Here is a 19,737-nt window from a genome sequence, read left to right as displayed (position 1 = left end):
GGGGCAAATCTGGTGGGCTGGATTGGGCTGTGACTGAAAATCAATTCCCTTTTTGAAAGGAAAGCTTCTCACTCAGTTCCAACCAATTATTTTCCTGGGGCACTTCTCTAAATACCATGACAGCCAATCAGTCTGAGGGCCAGGTGGCCAGATGCCGCCTGTGGGCCACTATTTTGGAGTCCCTGATTAGAATCATGGAATTGACCATTCAAAACAATCTAAAAATAGGCTACTCTAATCTCATTTTGAAGGTAGGAAGACTAATGTCTAGACAGACTGTTAGGATCTGTGCTAGAATCCAGATCATTGTTCTCATTTCACCACCATCCCTTACTTCTGGGAATGTGTTCCTTGTACCCACTTAATGCAGTGTGGGGAAAAATTTTTTTTAATTGAACAGTCTGATAAGTACTTAAAAGACGTCTTTGCCCTTTGTACTTCAGAGGTACTATAAAATGTCATTTGCAGTTTGCCTTGTGGAAAGATCAATGTAACATTGCTACAGAACAACAGTTCTCAAATATTTTTGATCTCAGGACACCTTTATGCTCTTACCTCAAAAGAGCTTTATGTATCGTAGATCTATGATATTTACCGTATCAGGAATTAAAGCTTAGAAAATCTTAAAACATTCATTTATCAGTTACTTAAAAATAACAGTAAATTTGGGGCGCTTGGGTGGCTTACTTGGATAAGCATCCAGATCTTGGTTTCGGCTCAGGTCATGATCTCATGGGTTGTAAGATTGAGCCCACGTTGGGCTCCACACTCAGCAGGGAGTCTGCTTAAGATTCTCTCCCTCTGTCCCTTCCCATGCTCACATGTGCTCTCTCTCTCTCAATAAAATAAATCTTAAAAAAATAACAGTAAACCCATTACTTCTAAATATAATTAATAACTTTAATGAAAAATAGCTATGCCCCCCCCATCCAAAAAAACTAGTAGGAAGAGTAGCATTATTTTACATGGTCTTAAATCTCTTCAATGTCTGGCTTGATAGGAAATGGTTACACTCTCATTTCTGCTTCAGCAACCAAATTGTTGTGTCTTTTGGCTAATGTATATGCAGAAAGTCTGGCCTCACAGATTTTAATGGTAGACATTCTTTTTTGATACTACACCAAAACTTAGCAAGTGGTAGTTTCTTGAAGGGTATGTACTGTGTGCCATCTGAAACCAGATTGGTGAACTTTTGTACTCTGTTACATTCATTTATCGTGAATACATGGCAGTAAAGAATATAATGATTACTAGGACAGTTTGGTGCTGCTGCCTTGTAGCAACTCAGGCCACAAGCAGTTTTACCTACTGTTGCTTTCCCATCATCAGTGCAAATATCAACACAGTGAAGATGTCTTAGAATTGTGATGAAAATAGTCTTGTCCTTGTGAACCCCTCTTTCTCCCAGGGTGTGGGGAAAACATGTGAGAAACATCGCTATAGAACATTTTCTTTCTTTCTTTCTTTCTTTTTTTTTTGGAAGATTTTATTTATTTATTTGAGAGAGAGAGTGAGCAAGAGAGAGAGCACACACACAAGCAGGGGCAGAGGGAGAGGGAGAAGGAGACTCCCCACTGAGCAGGGAGCCTGATGTGGGGCTCCATCCCAGGACCCTGGGATCAGGACCTGAGCCGAAGGCAGATGCCCAACCGACTGAGCCACCCAGGTGCCCCTAAACCATTTTCAAGAAGTCTGCTCTGTCATCATCTCGCTCACTCCTGGAGCATTATGATGGCCCAATCAAGGCACCTGTTAATTTTCAGATTGGTTACAAAAAGGAAAAACTTGTTCTCTTTAAGAAAGCATTTGTCCTGTGGCACCTGGGTGGCTCAGATGGTTAGGCATCTGCCTTCGGCTCAGGTCATGATCCCAGGGTCCTGGATGGAGCCCTGCTTCAGGCTCCTGGCTCGGCAGGGAGTCTGCTTCTCTCTCTCTCCCTCTGCCTCTCCCCCTGCTCATGTTGTCTCTCCCTGTATCTCGTGTCTCAAATGAATAAATAAAATCTTAAAAAAAAAAGAAAGAAAGAAAGCATTTGCCCTAAGATTAGATTTAGCATTCAAAGGATCCCTTTTCCATTACAGTTTTTAAAACTGAAAACTAAAAATTTACACAACAGTTTTATAAGCATATGCCTGTTGGGTAAAGTGAAGCATACCATGATAAATTGTAAGTCTAGCCAACTAGATAAGCCAAGCCTGGCCTTATTGAAAAAATGTTTACTTCCCAAACTTACAAAGCCTAAGTATCTACCAAGGATCCCCAAACTGGACTGTAATTTGGTTGATTCTGCATGTCCAAATCACCATGGTTTTTCACAACATTTTTCCTGGCCCATTGGTTTTGATTTGGAGCATGTTTTATCTGGCTCTGCAATGTGGCATGATGTAATGTTGATATATTTGGGGGGCTATATACTGGTGGATTCACATCTCAACTGTGTCCTCTGACCTCTCTGAGCCTCAGTTTTCCTGTCAATAAAATCGAGCTGATGATAAGGCTTACTTTGTTTTGTCTGGTAATCCACTGGTGAATTCAACGAGACTATGCATGAACGCACTTAACACCAAGTCTGGCATATAAAAAGTGCTTCAACGTGGTAGCTAATGCTGTTATTATCTGCAAATGGGCAGACTTCAGCTGGCAGAAGAAGGAGGAGGGAATCTGGTGAAGCTCTCTAGCAAATAATAACCTCTGTAATTAGCTCACTGTTTGTTTAAAAGAAAAGCCAACGTGACATTTTTTATTTACCTGAATGTGAACTAGCAATGTGTGAGTCTTCTGCTATGAAGTGTTCACCTTTATGTTAAAGTCACATTTCCTCCAGTGCTTTTAAAATATGAGATGGTTCAAGAAAAAAAAATATTTCTACTCAGTTTTCAAGGAACATAATAATTAGACAAAAGTTCAACACATCAACGTAATTAGAAAGGATTTTAAAGCTGTTCATTTGCTTTTGCTCTCCCCAGAGCAAATATTCAACATTTCCCCCGCTTATCCTGTTCATTTGCTTAGTACACTTTCTCGAAGAATTAATAATGCCAAGATGAAATTTAGCCTAGCTTGTCTAAATAATCCCAAACTGCAAAATAGGTGACAGTTGAATTAGTAAGGTTTTGTTGAAAGTACGCTGTCGGCATGTCTGGTCTCTTCTGTTCTGGTACGGTGTTCACCTGGGCTCCCAGTGATTTGTCGATTTCTCTTACTACTTAAAATAAACTAAGCCCAAAATGATGTAAAATAAAACAAAGCAAGCATTCAGCCGGCAAAATAAATGTGTGGTCCATGGAGTCTCTATGTCTGTTCTGTCTTCCTTCCTTCTTCATGCCCATCCTTGAATCTGTTTCATTTCTTTTCCTCTTGTATTTCTCAGTATTCATCCCAACCTGTGATTTTTAGCTTACAGAAAGTTGACACACTATGTTTTGCTTATTCTTCCTTGGGACATTCATTTAGTAACTCCACATTTCAGTGCCTTCCATGTGCTAGAACCCAGAGATATCAAGATGAGTAAGACTGGATCCAGGTGAAGGGTAGATGAGAGTTTATTGTATTCTTCTTTTTTTTCCCCCCCTTTTAAAGTAGGCTCCATGCCCAGCATGGAGCCCAACATGGGGCTTGAACTCACGACCCTGAGATCAAGACCTGAGCTGAGATCAAGAGTCGGATGCTTAACCGACTGAGCCACCCAGGCGCCCTTCCTTGCATTACCTTAAAACTTTCTTTAAGTTGATTTTTTTTGAACATAGAAGTTAAAAATTTTTTCACCTTAAAAAAAAAAAATTGCGACGTAGCAAATTTGAAAATGAGTTCTTTATATCAGAGGTTACAAATTGGGGGCCTCTGGATGAATCAGCCCACAATCATGTTGCCTTGACCTGTAATGTTTTATTTTTTTCAATTTTTGAACGACTTGTCAACATTGAAAAATTGAGGGATTTCTCATAAATATCTGATTGTGGTATTTTCTTAACAAAAATCAATAAAGTCTATTAACACCGAATCAGAATTGTGTGCAGCAACAGCTTCCTCATAGCTGGAGCTAAATGGAGACCACCCCTTTAGCAGGGAGGTGCACTTTCCAGGATGCCACAACACCTACCTGACTGGCCCCCCTCCCTCATTGCGTGTGTTCCCTGCCTGGGCCTCAGAGGCATCTGAAGTTACCATCCTGCTCTTGTACTCACTTGGACAATTTTGGAAATCCCTATGGGTTACTATTGCGTGGCACAGTGTGCTATATATGTTTGTTCTCTTCGTTTTAATCTGAAAGAAAAAAAAGAAGGGGGACCTATTCTCTGCCCTGAAGAACTTCATAGTCTGGTGAGAAAGCCAGTCATCAACAGCTAACTATAATCCAACAGGGGAGTCCCTAGAAGATAGCATTCGTAAAGGTCTTCCCCTTTCTCAAAGCAATCTGGCTCCCTGCCTGCTTTTGTAAATAAAGATTTATTGGAACACAGCTATGCCCACTTGCATATAAATGCATACAGTCCATGGCTATTTTCATGCTTCAGTGGCAAAGCTGACTAGTTGTGGCAGAGACCATATGGTCCATAAAGCCAAAATTCTTTACCATCTGGCCCTTCCCTGGAAAAGTTTGCTGACTCCTGCCATAGAGGATCCAGTTGAGTTTTTTTTTTTTTAAGATTTTATTTATTTATTTATTTTATTATTTATTTGTTTATTTATTTGACAGAGAGAGAGAGAGCACAAGCAGGGGGAGCAGCAGAGGGAGGGGGAGAAGCAGGCTCCCTGCTTGGGCCTCGATCCCAGGACCCTGGCAGATGCTTAACCATCTGAGCCACCCAGGCACCCCTCCAGTTTGATTCTTGAGACAGCACCATATGATACTCACTGTCATTGGGCCCATTTATACCCCGCAGCTAGCAGGTAGCAGAGCTAGGACTCAGCCAAATAAAGTATATGCTCTAGACTTTGTATATGTCTAGAGTATGTCATCAAAGACCTGTCTCAAACTTGTCCCCGTCGGTGTGTGGCCAGGTTGTTACACTTGGGAAGTGAGTCTGTGGGCAAGGCCTACCCCTTAGGCTGGTTGAAGAACAAACACAGTTTAAAAGGCACGGCCCTTGCCTACCTCCTTGGCTCCCTTGGGATCTGACCCCGTGGCTGCTCTTCTGTTTCCAAGTAGGAGAGGGCTTACAAGGAGCAACGTGGTTAGTTGGGAGGAGGAGCTTGGTGCTGTTTACAGCGCACTTTACTGTAAGAATAAGGAAGTGTCCATTGTCCTCAGTGGCACCAGACTCACTGCTGTTTGCCCCATGGATTTGAACAGCTTGACCCTTATAACTTTAGCAGTTGCCCCATGGACACAGAACCTTAAATCAGAGAATTTTCCTGGGGAAGCCATGTGCCTCCCTTCCCCTATCCCTTGGTTGGTCTGCTGGTCTCCAGTCTCATGTTTAGATACCCACCCTGCCTCATGTCCAGAGGTATTATAGTGGGCTGAACTGGATCCATTGATGTGTTTTTCTGTATTTAAAAATAGTGATTTCTCATAAAAACCTGGATTTTTCAGTCTCTCCGTGGAAGGGTGCTTTGGCCCTGCTGGGCCTGCATTTCCACAAAGCCCCGGTCCTCCAGCACTGAATGTTGGTCCCCCTTGACCTTGAACATGTGATGACAGTTTGACCTCTTCTGGCCAGTGACGCCGGTCATCAAATGCCTTTTTCTTGCATTGAGAATATTAGCCTAAGCCTCTAGGCATCTGAAATTTCAGCCGCTGTCCAAGCCATCTTGGGAAGTTGGCCATTTCTTGTGCACACCATATTCTTTCCCATCTCCCTGCCTTCCCCTTGCTGTGTTCCCTGCCAGCTGTCACCTGCAAGTCACCTCCACACCATGGATTACAGTGACTGATACCACCTGCAGAATTAACTCCTCCCACATGGTGGGATCCCATGGCCCCCTCGTGTACCCTGCTGTATCACAGGTACTGGGCTCCATGCCTTTCCTCTGCCTTGAGGATAGAGACCCACTCTCGTTCTTTTGTATACCCAGCACTTGACCCAAGGACTGGCACAGGGAGATGTACATGAGTGTTTGCTGGGCTGACATTGTAACCAGGAAAGAGATAAACTGATTTGTCCCTTAAGTGAATTACTGGCTGATCTCCGTAAAGCAGGCAGGGAAAAAGCCCTTGCAGCCAAGCCTGCAGGACAAGCTTCCAGAGATCTAGCTGGTTCCTCTTCCGCTAATGAGAAAAGTATGGTCCCCCCAGACATTGTCCTTTGGAGTAGTTCAGGTGAGTCCTAATAACATGCTTTCACCTACCTACCTTTACTATACCCCCAGCCCCTGTTGTGATCCTGTTCTCCCTCTACTTTTCAGTTAGTGTTCCTGTGCTCCCATTTTCTTTCCCAGCAAGGTCACCATCACTCCCACCTCCTGCCTCATTTTTGACTCTGATGCTACCTTGACCACCCTTAGCTGATGGATTCTCTGGGGACAGCCCCTGACTTAACATGTCATTGGAGGATAGGAGGGTTACTGGTGAATGCAGCACCAGGCAGGAAGTTGGACCACCACAGATGCCTGGTCATCAACCCATGCAGGGACCACCACGCTCTTATAAACTCTGAGGGACTTTGCAACGCAGTGTGTATGCAGACCCGCATGGGTGTGTGTGTGTGTGTGTGTGTGATCTCTCTCAAGACTCCCAAACTATTTAGGGGTGCTTGGGTGGCTCAGTTGGTTAGGTGTCCGACTCCTGGTTTGGGCTCACGTCATGATCTTAGGGTCCTGAGATCAAGCCCCGCGTTGGCTTGGCGCTCAACACAGAGTCTGCTTGTCCCTCTCCCTCCCCTTCTGCTCCTCCCCCAACTCACTCAAGCACTCTCTCTCTCTCTCTTCTCTCAAATAAATAAATAAATAAAATCTTCAAAAAAAAGAATCCCAGGGGCAACCTGAGTGGCTCAGTCCGTTAAGCGTCTGCCTTCAGCTCGGGTCATGATCCCAGGGTCCTGGGATCGAGCCCCACATTGGGCTCTCTGCTCAACAGGGAGCCCGCTTCTCCCTCTCCCTCTGTATACAGCTCTGCCTACTTGTGCTCTCTCTGTCAAATAAATAAATAAAATCTTTAAAAAAAAAAAAGGATCCCAAACTATTTAGATACCGTTTTATGAACCTACCTAAAATCAAAGAGAGTTAGTTCCGGAAGAGACTTAATAAATCTAGTCCAGGGAACTTGATAGATTTGTGAACTCTAAGGATCCTATGCAAGAATACAAGTTTAGAAGCCTGCAGGGGGCGCCTGGGTGGCTCAGTCTGTTGGGTGTTTGCCTTTGGCTTGGGTCATGATCCCAGGGTCCTGAGATTGAGCTCCACATTGGGCTCTTTGCTCAGTGGGGAGTCTGCTTCTCCCTCTCCCTGTCACTCCCACTGCTTGTGCGCTCTCTCTGTCAATTAAATAGGTAAAATCTTAAAAAAAAAAAAAAAAAAGAAGAAGCTTGCTGGGACCAGGCAGGTAATATAAGTGTCCAGGGTCTATTTCATTATGCTGCTTTATGTCAGATTCTTTCAACACCTATATGCACTTTGCATACCTGGGAATATTCCTCAATTTCTTTTATTATTATTATTATTTTTTTAATCAGAGAGACAGAGAATGAGCACAAGCAGGGGGAGTGGCAGGCAGAGGGAGAAGCAGGCTCCCCGCTGAGCAAGGAGCCTGATGCGGGACTCGATCCCAGGACCTTAGGATCAAGACCTGAGCCGAAGGCAGCCGGTTAACCGGCTGAGCCACCCAGGTGTCCCTATTCCTCAATTTCTTAAAGAATTCAGTTGTCTACTAATTCCTTGAAGTATGTGGCTTCCTCCATCCCTCCATCATCTATATAATAGAGATAATAGTTGTCCCACCCCCTGGAGTTATTGTGAAAATTAAAAGCATTCATGGATGCAAAGCCCTTAGATCAGGACCTGGCATATAATAAGTACGTATGTGTTCGCTGCAGTTAGGATGATGACAATAATGATTCTCACTTTTGCTGGAGATGTGGACACAAGGACCTTCACTTTCATCTTTACTATAGGGGAAAACCTATCAGACCTGCTGATAAATGGCAACTTGGACTGGACCTCAGTGGCAGGGAGACAGCCAGCCAGCGGGGGCTGGGAACCAGAGGACACCATGCCATCTGTCGGCCCACTGTCCTCAGCTTCAGACAACTGTTGCCAGGCAGGAATGCAAGCCCTGTGTTGACAGATCTTTCGGTTTTTCAAAATAATCCGGAACTCAGGATTTTAAAATGTGATATCTCCCAAGCTGTAAATGTTGGCTGAAAAAGAATTTTTTTTTTCTTTTTTTTTTTTAAACATTATGGAGACCCAACAAATATCTGTGGGCTGGATTCAGCCAGTGAGTAACTTCCGATCTGGTCTGACCGCTGTCATTTATCAGATGTTGGGGCCACGGCCTGGGGAGTTAACGTGCCTACAGAGGTGGGAGAACAGGCCCAGATCCATTTCTATCCAGTGCCCCGCCCCCCTCCAACCTCCTAATGAGCCCTTGTAGTGGGAAGTCCTGTCTCTTGCCTGATTTGAGATGGAGATTTTATTTTAAGCCTGCAAACGGCAACCCTGAAAAACCAGGGCAGAGGATTAGACTTGCTCTCCTGCTCTCCCTGTGTTCGAGTTGGTGCTCACGAGGTGAGCCTTCCTCATCTGGGGAGGAGAGGAAGAAGCAGAGCTTGTAGACACCTACCCAGGGGGCTCCAGTTCTGAGGCCGCATGACCTCGGGCGGCGGGGGGGGGGGGGTTCGTTCCTTCATCTCTCAGTGCCTGGACTCTGAAATTATAAAATGGAGATTAATAGTAGGACTTCCTCATAGGGCTGCTATGAGAATCAAATGAATCCATCTATTTAAAGCCTTTAAAATGGTGCCCAGCACTTAATAGGCTCTCAGTAAAAATTAGCTGTCAGAGGAAGGAACGTATCTTTTTCTTTAGGATTCCAGGGGAGCTCATGCATCATTTCCTGTGTTTTCCAGGACTACTTGGCAGTTCATTGTGGGGGGAAGGGAGGAGTGGAATGCAAATACTCAAAAGACACTTTAATTTGGATACATACACACAAGTTCACATAGATTCACAAACGCAGTGTCCCCACTTGTAGTCAATGGGGGCCTGGGTTGGCCTGTGTAGTTGGAATGAGTTTGGGAACTTGTATGATGGATACAGAGGTCGACCAAAGTACATTTTAGCCTGGGAAGCATGCTGTCACATAAGCCACTGATTAGATTACAGAAGTGTGGCATTTTCTTATCTTTACTGTTTCAAATGAAAAAAAATCAATATTTTCCAATTATCTCCAGTGGTGTATTAAACTCACTTTGTCATATTTCATTTCACCATCTGAGAAAAAGCAGGGGGATAGGGTCAGGAAAATACATTGTGAGAGAAGATGAACTCTTTTTTTTTTTAATTTTTTTATTGTTATGTTAATCCCCATACATTACATCATTAGTTTTAGATATAGTGTTCCATATTTCATTGTTTGTGCATAACACCCAGTGCTCCATGCCGAACGTGCCCTCCTCAATACCCATCACCAGGCTCACCCATCCTCCCACCCCCCTCCCCTCTAGAACCCTCAGTTTGTTTTTCAGAGTCCATAGTCTCTCATGGTTCGTCTCCCCCTCCGATTTCCCCCCCTTCATTCTTCCCCTCCTGCTACATTCTTCTTCTTCTTTTTTTCTTTCTTAACATATATTGCATTATTTGTTTCAGAGGTACAGATCTGAGATTCAACAGTCTTGCACAATTCACAGCGCTTACCAGAGCACATACCCTCCCCAGTGTCCATCACCCAGTCACCCCATCCCTCCCACCCCACCCCCCACTCCAGCAACCCTCAGTTTGTTTCCTGAGATTAAGAATTCCTCATATCAGTGAGGTCATATGATACATGTCTTTCTCTGTTTGACTTATTTCGCTCAGCATAATACCCTCCAGTTCCATCCATGTCGTTGCAAATGGCAAGATCTCATTCCTTTTGATGGCTGCATAATATTCCATTGTATATATATACCACAGAAGATGAACTCTTTATAGCAGTTCATACTCATGCCTCCTGTCCTCCCAGCGTTGTCCATTCAAAATTTTGGTCATTCATTCATTCATTCATTCACAGATTCCGGATATGTCTACTGATGACCATTCCATTCCAGGCACTGTTCCAGGTATGGGAAATTCAGTGATTAAAAAAAGCCAAACAGTGGCCATATTGGAAGGGGATGGGGGGAGACAGACCACAACCACACTAACAAGAAAAAGATCAGACAGGGGCTGTGCAGAGGATAAAAAGTAGGGAGGATGGTGGGCTAGTCCTCTCTGAGGAAGGAAGTCCCTTCCGGCTGAGATCTGATTGATAAGAAGGAGCCAACAGGAGAGGACCATGAGAGCAAAGGACCCGGAGAAGGAAGGAATCGTGAATCCAAGGAGCTAAGGAAAGACTGGCGGGCTGCAGGGGTGGGTGGTGTGGGTGTGAGCATGCGCCAGCAGAGAAAGAACCATGCAGAGGGAAACGCACTGGAGGGTCAAGCAGGCAAGGGATACAGTCTCATTTTTAGTTGGCTACCATGGGAAAAGCCCAGCAATAACGGAGGCAGGAGTCCAACCAGGTGGCTCTGCAATGATCATGGGCCTCGCAGAGGGGTGATGGGGAGGAAGGGACAGATTCGGGATATGTTTGGGAACCAGAGTCCGACAGAACTCACTGAGATCCGTAAACATATAGTCAGCCATTTGTGGGGGAGTGAACTACTTACTGCTAAGCACCTACTATGTGCAGGGCACCATTCTAAGCATTTCACATGTACCATCTTAACGCCGACAATAGACCGAAATGGAATCGCACTATCAGGGGTTCCAAACAGGTACTGAGAAGCTGAGCCAGACAGGCTGACCCACAGCCTACCCTCTCTGCCACTGCACAGCATTGTCCCCAGGCTCTCATGTAATTATGAAGGCCGCCAAAGAATGCATGGGTAAGCATTTTTAGAAGTGCACAAGCAAATGCGTGTAACAGTGTGCAGGTTATAAACAACCATTTCTGGCTGGCAGCTGCTGTTTGGGTTTGGAAAGGAAAAGAGGAGCTTAGCATGACTTGTTTATCTCAGGTAATTTGGCAGTCAAGTGGGCCCCGGGAATTTGAGTTACACAGAAAATGCAAAGGAAGACTGACAGGGATATTGTTTCGGGCTTTCAGAAGAGAGAGTGTGACTTAAAGTCCTCAGAACCAGCCTGGAGGTGCACATGGGGATTTGGAAGGAATCGGAAAGTGTGTCGCAGAGCCCCTGTTTACCTGTCTTCCAAACAGTCACGCTTTTTGTCTAACAGATTTCTGTTATTATGATGAGATTTCCTTAAAGAGCTCTCCCCGCTCCCCTGCAAAAATGGTCCATGGCATCGAGGTAAATAATGGGAGATTCTCCAGCCTTGTGCCTCGTTACCTATTAGGTTAGAATCTAGAAGCCTGATTTGTTGGATCTGTATAGAGCTTTAAAAAAATTTTTTTAGTTACTTGTCAATATTTAAAACTTAGAAACTTTCTCCTAATACTGGACTTCTCTGGAAAAATCCGATCTGATGAGACTGGGCCCACATTCCTGCACGGAAACTGGCAGCTGGAGCCTAATAGCGATTCCCCGGGGCCACCTGGGTGGCTCAGTTGGTTAAGCGTCCGTCTTGGTTTTGGCTGGGGTCATGTTCTCGGGGTCGTGAGATCAAGCCCCGCTTCTGGCTCCGTGCTGGGTGTGGAGCCTGCTTAAGATTCTCTCTCTCTCTCCCTCTCCCTCTGCCCCCCAGCTCTGGCGCACTCTCTCTCTCTCTCAAAAAACAGAACGATAACAACAAAACCAAACAGCGATTCCCCTTGGGCTGGGCAGGTGCTCCCCACGCTGCTCCGTCCCCACCCTGCCACCTTACTCTGCCACAGGTGTCTTTGCAAAGGCTGTAGGGGGGTGTCCAGGAAGCTGGGATGGGGCTAAAGGCCTGTGGGGGTGGGGTAGTACAGACAGTGGGGTTGGGGTGCTCCCATTCCTGGACTTGACACGAGGGGGTGCTGGCAGGCAGCAGGGAAGTGAACACTGGGTTAGCAGCCAGACTGACTGTGAACCCAGTTCTTCCCCTTCCCCGCTCTGACCTTGGGCAGGTTACTTCTCTGAGCCACATGGCTTTGTTGTTGTGCATGACAGGGGGGCCCGAGAGCTGTCACCTGGGGAAGAAGCTGTCGGGGTAGGTGCTCAGTAAGCACGAGGAAACCACGATTTCCAGACAGCCCGTCTGCACAGGTCCCAGTTTTCCTTTCCTTGCTCTTCCTTCCTTTTTCCTTTCTCATCTTGTCTGGCCATTTCATAAAAACTTTGCCCTTAAATAAAGGAGCAGGTTGCCAATAGCGAATTGGCTTAGCCAGGAAACCATTGTTCCAATTTCCAGAAACCCTATTTTGTCATCATTTCATTCCTCTCTCTCACTCATTACAGATCGATCTCTTAAAAGAAGACAGTTTAGGGGCGCCTGGGTGGCTCAGTTGGTTAAGCGACTGCCTTCGGCTCAGGTCATGATCCTGGAGTCCCTGGATCGAGTCCCGCATCGGGCTCCCTGCTCGGCAGGGAGCCTGCTTCTCCCTCTGACCCTCCCCCCTCTCATGTGCTCTGTCTCTCTCATTCTCTCTGTCTCAAATAAATAAATAAAATCTTAAAAAAAAAAAAAAAAAAAAAAAAAAAGAAGACAGTTTGTGCTCCTAAAATACCGTGTTGTCTTTCCGGCAAGCTTTGGGGTGCTAAGGTTCCCAGAGGCTACTCCATTTCCCTCCAGCAGACTACCCCTTCTTGGGTTCCCTGATGGGAACAGTCTACAGCATTTCCCATTGTATTTTTTTAAAAATTTGAATCTGCCTTTTGGCCATTTAATATTTTAAGTTTCTTTTCATTTTTTCAAAAGGAGATAGGTCCAGATACATCATTCAAAAATAAAAACATATAAAAAGGAACAGTGATTTGTTGTCCTTGTACACGTAGCTCTGGGTGGTTCTTTATACAAATAGAACCAACGTGAGTATTTATTCTTATTTTCCTTTTTCTTGGAGAAAAGATGGCATAGTACATACACTTTCTGCCTGTTGATTTTTTTCAAGTAACATGACTATCTTACATATAAGGAGCTCGCCTATTCTTTTTTCCAGTTTCACAGTATTCTGTACCATTGTGTGGATTTGCTGTATTTACTCAACCAGTCCCTACTGATAGACTTATGGGTCATTTGCAACATTTGCTATTGCAGGTTTTGTTACAGTGAATACCTTTGTACATCCGTTTCCTCTTTGTGGAGGTAATTCTTTGTGGTGGATCCTTGGAAGTATTATTCCTAGCCCAAAAGGAAAATGCACTTGTGCTTTTCAGGATATTGTCAAAATACCTTCGAAAGGGACTATGTTGTTCTCCACTACCCCCCACCCCCACCCCGCCAGTGCTCAAAAGTGCCGGCTTCCTAGCTCTTGCCAACAGTATGTTGTCAAACCTTGGATTTTTGGCAGTCCGATTAGTGAGATTAAGTGGTATTTCAGTGGGATATTTGTCATTTAAATTAAATTCCATAGATACATAAAATGAGAGCAACATAAGTCCTATTTGGACAATGGAAGAAATAAGCTCATTTTTGTAACCTCATGGCGGTACCATCACCCCAGTGGAGAGAAACAAGTTCTTTGTTCAAAGCTCCTTTGTGGTGGGGAGGTCCCTACATGGGCCCTCTCTGCCTGCAGGATTTCCACTGGATTTATTCTCTAAAGCCCAACCCTTCCTGCCAAGGCTGAGCATTTCACCTGAGTAGACGGGAGTGAGTGTCTAATGCTAAGCCTGCCTTACCATTTTTGGCATCTTACGGCATTTACCCGGCTGGCTGGCAACGCCGTCTTCTTTGTTCGTTGGGAAATCATTTTCATCTAACCCCCTTACTAATTGCTCTAGGAACCCAAAGTACATTATGAAGCTGCATCACAGAAAGAATTGCTTACATCAGACTCCCTCCCCGGTCTATTCTTGTGTTCTGTACTTGTCTTTAATGCCCTGACTGAGGAGCAGTGTGGTCCGGTGGTTAGGAGTGCAAGCTCCCGAGCCAGACTGCTCAGATCCAGATCAAGGCTCCTCAACTCACTAGCTGGGTAATTTGGGGCAAGCCTCCTAACCTCTTTGGGTCTCAGTGACCACATCTGACAAGCAGGATAATATTTCTTGGGTAGCTGAGAGGAGTAAGTGGGTTGATTCATGGACTTAGCCTGGAGCTCAGTGCCTGGCACAGAGTAAACCTGACTTAAGGTGAGCTCACATGGTAATAACAATGATTAATATGATTGTGATGGTGAGGATGTTAGTGACGATAGTCATTAGGAACACCCTGTCACTTACAAGCTACATTTTTGTGACCTCGAAAAAGCAGCTCATTCATCCCCTCAAAGTTTGTTTCTCATTTCTTCCTTGGTTGGTACCAACGGGATAGTACTGTCCATCTAGAGCAAGAGTCAGCAGACTACAGCCTGGGAGCGAACCCCAGCCTGCCGCCTGTGTTTGTGAATAAAGTTTTATTGGAACACAGCGGCACCCATTTGTTTACATACAGTCTAGCGCTGCTCTCGCACCACAATGGCAGAGTCGAGTAGTTGCACCAGAGACTTTATGATTTTATGCACTTACAGCCTGTACTAAAAAATATTTACTCTCGGGCACCTGGGTGGCTCAGTAGGTTAAGTGTCTGCCTTTGGCTCAGGTCATGATTTCAGGGTCATGAACTTGGTGCCCGGTTCTCACCCTCCCCCCTCCCACTCTCCTTCTACCCTATAGGAAAAACAGAGGGAGTAATTACCATGTGAATAATTTAGTTAGAAATACTGCAAAACGATATTATGCGTATGTATTTTTATCATGTACCGTACATATCTATATGCACCAAATATTTCACACGTGCAGTAGACTACAGCAATGGATAGAAAAGGCTGTGTCCTGTGGACTGTACTTCACAGGAGGCTTATGGCTCTTTTAAGGGTCATTCTGATGCTGATTTTCCCTTGCCTGGTGGTTTCAGAAGCTGACATCCAAGGAAGACGCACCTCCCTTCTGAATGGTAGCTCTGAATATTATGATCTGCATCTAGAGCAAAGTAAAACCAAAGTGTCAGAATCTTCTAACCATCAAAAATGAATCCAAAGCGTGGATAAAATCTCTGATGTCCTAAGTGGGAGAATATATGCATTCATGTCTTTTTCGTTTTTGTTTTTTTTTCCTGTTTCCCAGGCACACGTCTGTTTTATAATGTGAGTTACACATGTATCATTTACATTTGGCCTTATTTATCGTCTCATGGCTGAAACTGACAGGTCACCTTGCAAAATGCAGGGGAACACCCTCTCAATTTTGCAAGCAGCATCTATTGATATTAGTGTCACCATCTTCCACCTCCCTTCCTGAGTGTCGTGAGAATACAACGATATATAAGTAAGAAGATACTTAGAGATGCTGAGTGCAGTAGACAGGTCCAGTGTAATCTCGTTCTTTCTGTCCTTGGCAAGAAGGAGCAGCCTCCACGTGGAGCTGCCCAGAGGAGAGAGGGGCTCAGTGGTGTGAGGACGGGGCGTTAGATTACAAGTGTACATAATTAGAGCGAATTATCTTCATTGGAAAATAAGCAAATTATTTTCCAATTTAATGAATAAGCAGCTTCTAATGAACTCCAGTAGAGAGATTTGCTTTCAAATTTCAGTAGTTAAGTTCTGTGTTCTTTGTATTAATGTGTTACTTTTATGGCCCACCTTAATGTTTTTCTTACTGTTCTCTATTGGTGGAACAGAATTTTAGAGATGAAAAGCAACCCCAGAGGTGATTCAGCCTCTCATTTAAAATTTAAAAAAAAAAAAAGGGGGGGAAGAAAACATGGCCCAGAAGGATCCTGTGGGATCCTGTGACTTATCCAAGATCCCGTAACTGGTCCGCTGTCCACTGGACCAGGTCCCTAAGCGTGTGTCTGCCCAACACTAGAAGGGCTGCAGCCAGACCCTGGGGACTGCCGTGCTTGCCCCTGGACTAGCTCTGCTTCCTTTCTGCTCCCTGGCTTTGTTCTGGGCCTATTTCCCTGCTGGCATCTTAACTTGCCTCAACACTTGGCTTCTGCTGGTAGAACACTCTGGTCTGACCCCTGGTCTCCAACCCTCCCTGTCCCCTTCCAGCTCTAGGCCAATCTCCTGGCTCTCGGCTCTGCCCTGCGTAGCCTACGACCTGGCATGTCATCCTCTCCATAGTGAGTCCCTCGACTGACAGCTAGTGCAGGGGCGGTCAAAGGTTTCTGGGAGCTGTCCACGCTGGTTCCTCCCTCCAGAGCATCAGGGGTCAGGAGGTTGGGATAAAATGGGCCCAAAAACCCAGATCCCCTGATCCTTAATTCTGGGCCTTTTTCTTAATTTTTGAAATGAATAAACCTTATGTTTTAGAGCAATTTTAGGTCCATAGCAAAGTTGAGTAGGAAGTACAGAGCGTTTTCATATATCCCCCGTCCGCGCACACACACACAGCCTCCCCCCACTGTTGGCATCCAGCACCTCAGTGGTACTCAGTTAAGTGAGTGTCTGTGGAACACAAGGGCAGGCATGTAGTCAGTTTCAGATCACTTCGTTCTGCCTTGGCATTCTCTGGTGGTCTGTCCCCCGAGGCAGGTGGCTTCTGACTGCGTCAAAGTTCGTACATGGAGATAGCCCTGCTCCGGCCCTCTTTCTTCTTTGTCTATCCAAACCAATTTCAAATTCCTGGAGCTGGGATTCTGACTGACTGCGGTAGGGTCAGGCGTCCGTTCCAGTGCACCATACTGAGGCTGGGGTCCTATATCGTCTTGGAGCTCCCCTCTGAGGACAGGGAGGAGAGAGAAATAGAAGGAGGCAGTTTAGGGTGTCCTTATGAGCTGAGCAGATAACCCAAAAGACGTCTACCATACCATGATATTGTATAATCCAGGGTCTCCTATAAATTCTCCAGCTGCCTCTTTTCCAAATTCTTTATTAATATTGGCCCCAAATTCTGGCCATTGCCAGAGGTTCATCTTCGGACCTTCGCTCTTCCCCTTATTCTCTTTCTTGGAAAGAGTGACTTGCGCTTCATCACCAGCTATGAGGTCCCTCACCCCCCACCCCCCACCCCCCACACCTGTGTAGACCTACTGGAAGTGGCCACATCCAGAGACAAACATCTTTCCTCTGAGACTCAGTCCCTACTTCTTGCCTCTCAATAAGTCATCGCTGTCTTTTTGCTCCTGCTTTGGAGTATTCTTGGCTAATGAGACATGTGGTACTGATTTTCTCACACATAGCCACCTGAGAGTAAAGCTGGATAATTTGGAAGACACATGGACAATGCACAGAGGTTCCCATTTTATGGCATTCCCATTTAAAGGCAATCCATTAATTTTCCACCAAGGAATCCTTTTGAAATGGACACTTCCATAAAAGTTGTGAAAAGTGCATTTGGAACAGCATATTTAAACCTTATGATGTGGAGCTGTTGAATTTATGCATACTTTCAAATGCTAGTCTTCGGTTTTCTAAGAAAATCAGCATTCTCTCTGAAATCGCCCGTTATGTGGGAAATGTGGGTGATTATTGCTAATTCACATCTGTACCATCACCTCGGTGGTGAGTTTGGGGTTTGCTGAAGCACATTGGTACGCACTCATCAAAGGTTATGTGTATGCGCACAGTGGAAGGCATTTTATATAATTCCAAACAATTTAATAAAAATGTAATTCGACTGGGAAATCTACCGTCGGCCCTTGCAGAGTGCAGATAATGTTCCAGATTAAGGAGCTGAGGCTTTGTTCATTACAGTCAAATAACGTGAGTGTGTGAATTACCATTTCCTTTTCGTTGGTCTCTTTCAAGAGTATGCCATTTTCCCACTATAATAATAGGCTACATTTTCTTAAAATCATTTGATTATGGGGGCGCCTGGGTGGCTCAGATGGTTAAGCGTCTGCCTTCGGCTCAGGTCATGATCTCAGAGTCCTGGGATCAAGTCCCGCGTCGGATTCCCTGCTCCTTGGGAGCCTGCTTCTCCCTCTGCCTCTCTCTCTCTCTCTCTCTCTGTCTCTCATGAATAAATAAATAAAATCTTTAAAAAAAAAAAATCATTTGATTATGATTGGTCCCGTCTATTCAGTTTGCAAATAAAAAGCTTTTGTGGTGATAAACTAGCTGTTTTAAAATAGCCTTAATCTCTGGTTCTGCTTTTGAACTGCTACAGGTCAGACTCTGCGAAAGGCTGACAGAGGCCGGTCATGCTCACGGGAGAAAAAGGAGGTAAATGTGTCACTGGTGAGGGTGGGTGGGAGGCAACTCTGTTTGAAGGGAGCCTGCTGGTGAATAAGTATTCCTGGATCTCCTACTTGTTTCGGAGTCTCCAGCTTGAATCCTGGACCAAAGGATAGTTGGCACCTCAAGTTCTCAATCAAAGTGTCACTGGTAGTAACAATCTCTTACGAAGTGTATCAGTTAACTTTGTGTAACAAATGAAACCCACATTTCAGGGATGTCACACAACAACGGTGCATTTAGTTCATGATTCTGTGGGTAGACAGTTTGGGCTCGGCAGTTCTGTTGATTTCAGCTGGACTCACTTCTGCCTTTGCAGTGAGCACTGTGTCACCTTGGGGATGGCTGAGTACCAGTAGTGTGCTTCGGCTCTCTTTCAGTGCTTTCTCATCCACCAGCAAGCCAGCCAACTTTGTTCTTCTGGGGGCTCAGGGGGTCAAGAGCATGAAGAGTGGAAGCTGCAGCACCTCTTGAGCCCTGGGCTCAGAACCAGCATGGTGTCCCTTCTGCCAACTTGGTTTTCTTTAAAGCAAGTCACAAGGTCAGGCCAGATTGAAGGGGTGGGGAAATAGGCCTCACCTCTGCATGGGAAAGCTACAAATACTGTGGCCATTCTTGAGACCTGCCACACTGAGCCCACCTGCTCTGTGCCCGGCAGAAGGGATGAGAGAGACACAACCCTGATCTCACGGTGTGCGCACTATAAATGGAAGGGATGTGCAGCGGGGTCATTATAATGCCATGTGAGAAGGACAAAGAGAGTGGAATTTCAATACAGAAGAGGGCTTACCTGACTCTGCCAGTGGTCTCTAGAAAGGCATGCGGAAAAGCTGATATGCAGGCTGCCTCTTAAAGAATGAGCAGCAGATTTTCGGGCCAAGTTAAAAAGCATGGTCAAAGTCAGACATGAGTAAGGAAGGTTGCAAGATTACTGAGCTGGAGGGTACAAAGTGGAAGCAAGGACCCAGAGGTTACCGCAGGGCCCTTGGATCAAGTCTCAAGCTCACGGAAGTTTGAATTTGAGTCTTATGTAGCCACAGATGGGTGTAGGGGTACAAGGGTGTGAAGGCATGAGGCTCATCACAAGTATCCACCAATCCTGAAATTCATCAGCACTTACATGCTGCATCCTCCGAGTTGGCCTCACCCTCAGCCAACTGAAGCAGGTTGGGGTTGGACCACAAAGGGCCGTGGGTGCTTTGCAGTGGCTGTCATCCTGTCCCCTCTTGTCTCCTTCCTCAGCTGTAGCCAGAACAGCCGGCGTGGGTTTCCTTCTTATTTAAGCAACCTACCTGGGACGAGGGCTGGGACTTTGGTGCTGCTGAAAACATCTAAATGTCAGCCCTGGTGGGCATTCTAGAAACTGAACCAGG

At 45.3% G+C, this 19,737-nt stretch overlaps 1 protein-coding gene across 3 annotated transcripts in view; it reads left to right on the top strand.

The window, feature by feature from the left end:
* Positions 1–19,737, top strand: part of KIAA0556 (KIAA0556 ortholog) — a 180,539-nt gene that overhangs the window by 786 nt on the left and 160,016 nt on the right. The window contains exons 2-3 of one of the 3 annotated variants that reach the window (XM_032430727.1): positions 10,151–10,199; positions 18,297–18,352. The exons of 1 other annotated variant lie outside the window; for it this stretch is intronic. In XM_032430727.1, coding sequence (XP_032286618.1) covers positions 10,160–10,199; positions 18,297–18,352 — 96 coding nt within the window. In that variant the 5' untranslated portion in view covers positions 10,151–10,159. The remainder of the gene's footprint in view (positions 1–10,150; positions 10,200–18,296; positions 18,353–19,737) is intronic. One more of the 3 variants, XM_032430728.1, reaches the window with a different exon arrangement.

This window comes from Phoca vitulina, unplaced genomic scaffold (genome assembly GCF_004348235.1).
Source record: "Phoca vitulina isolate PV1807 unplaced genomic scaffold, GSC_HSeal_1.0 scaffold45, whole genome shotgun sequence".
Taxonomy (NCBI): domain Eukaryota; kingdom Metazoa; phylum Chordata; class Mammalia; order Carnivora; family Phocidae; genus Phoca; species Phoca vitulina.
Note: the sequence above shows the minus strand (reverse complement) of the source record. Positions and strands in the feature narration are given on the sequence as shown.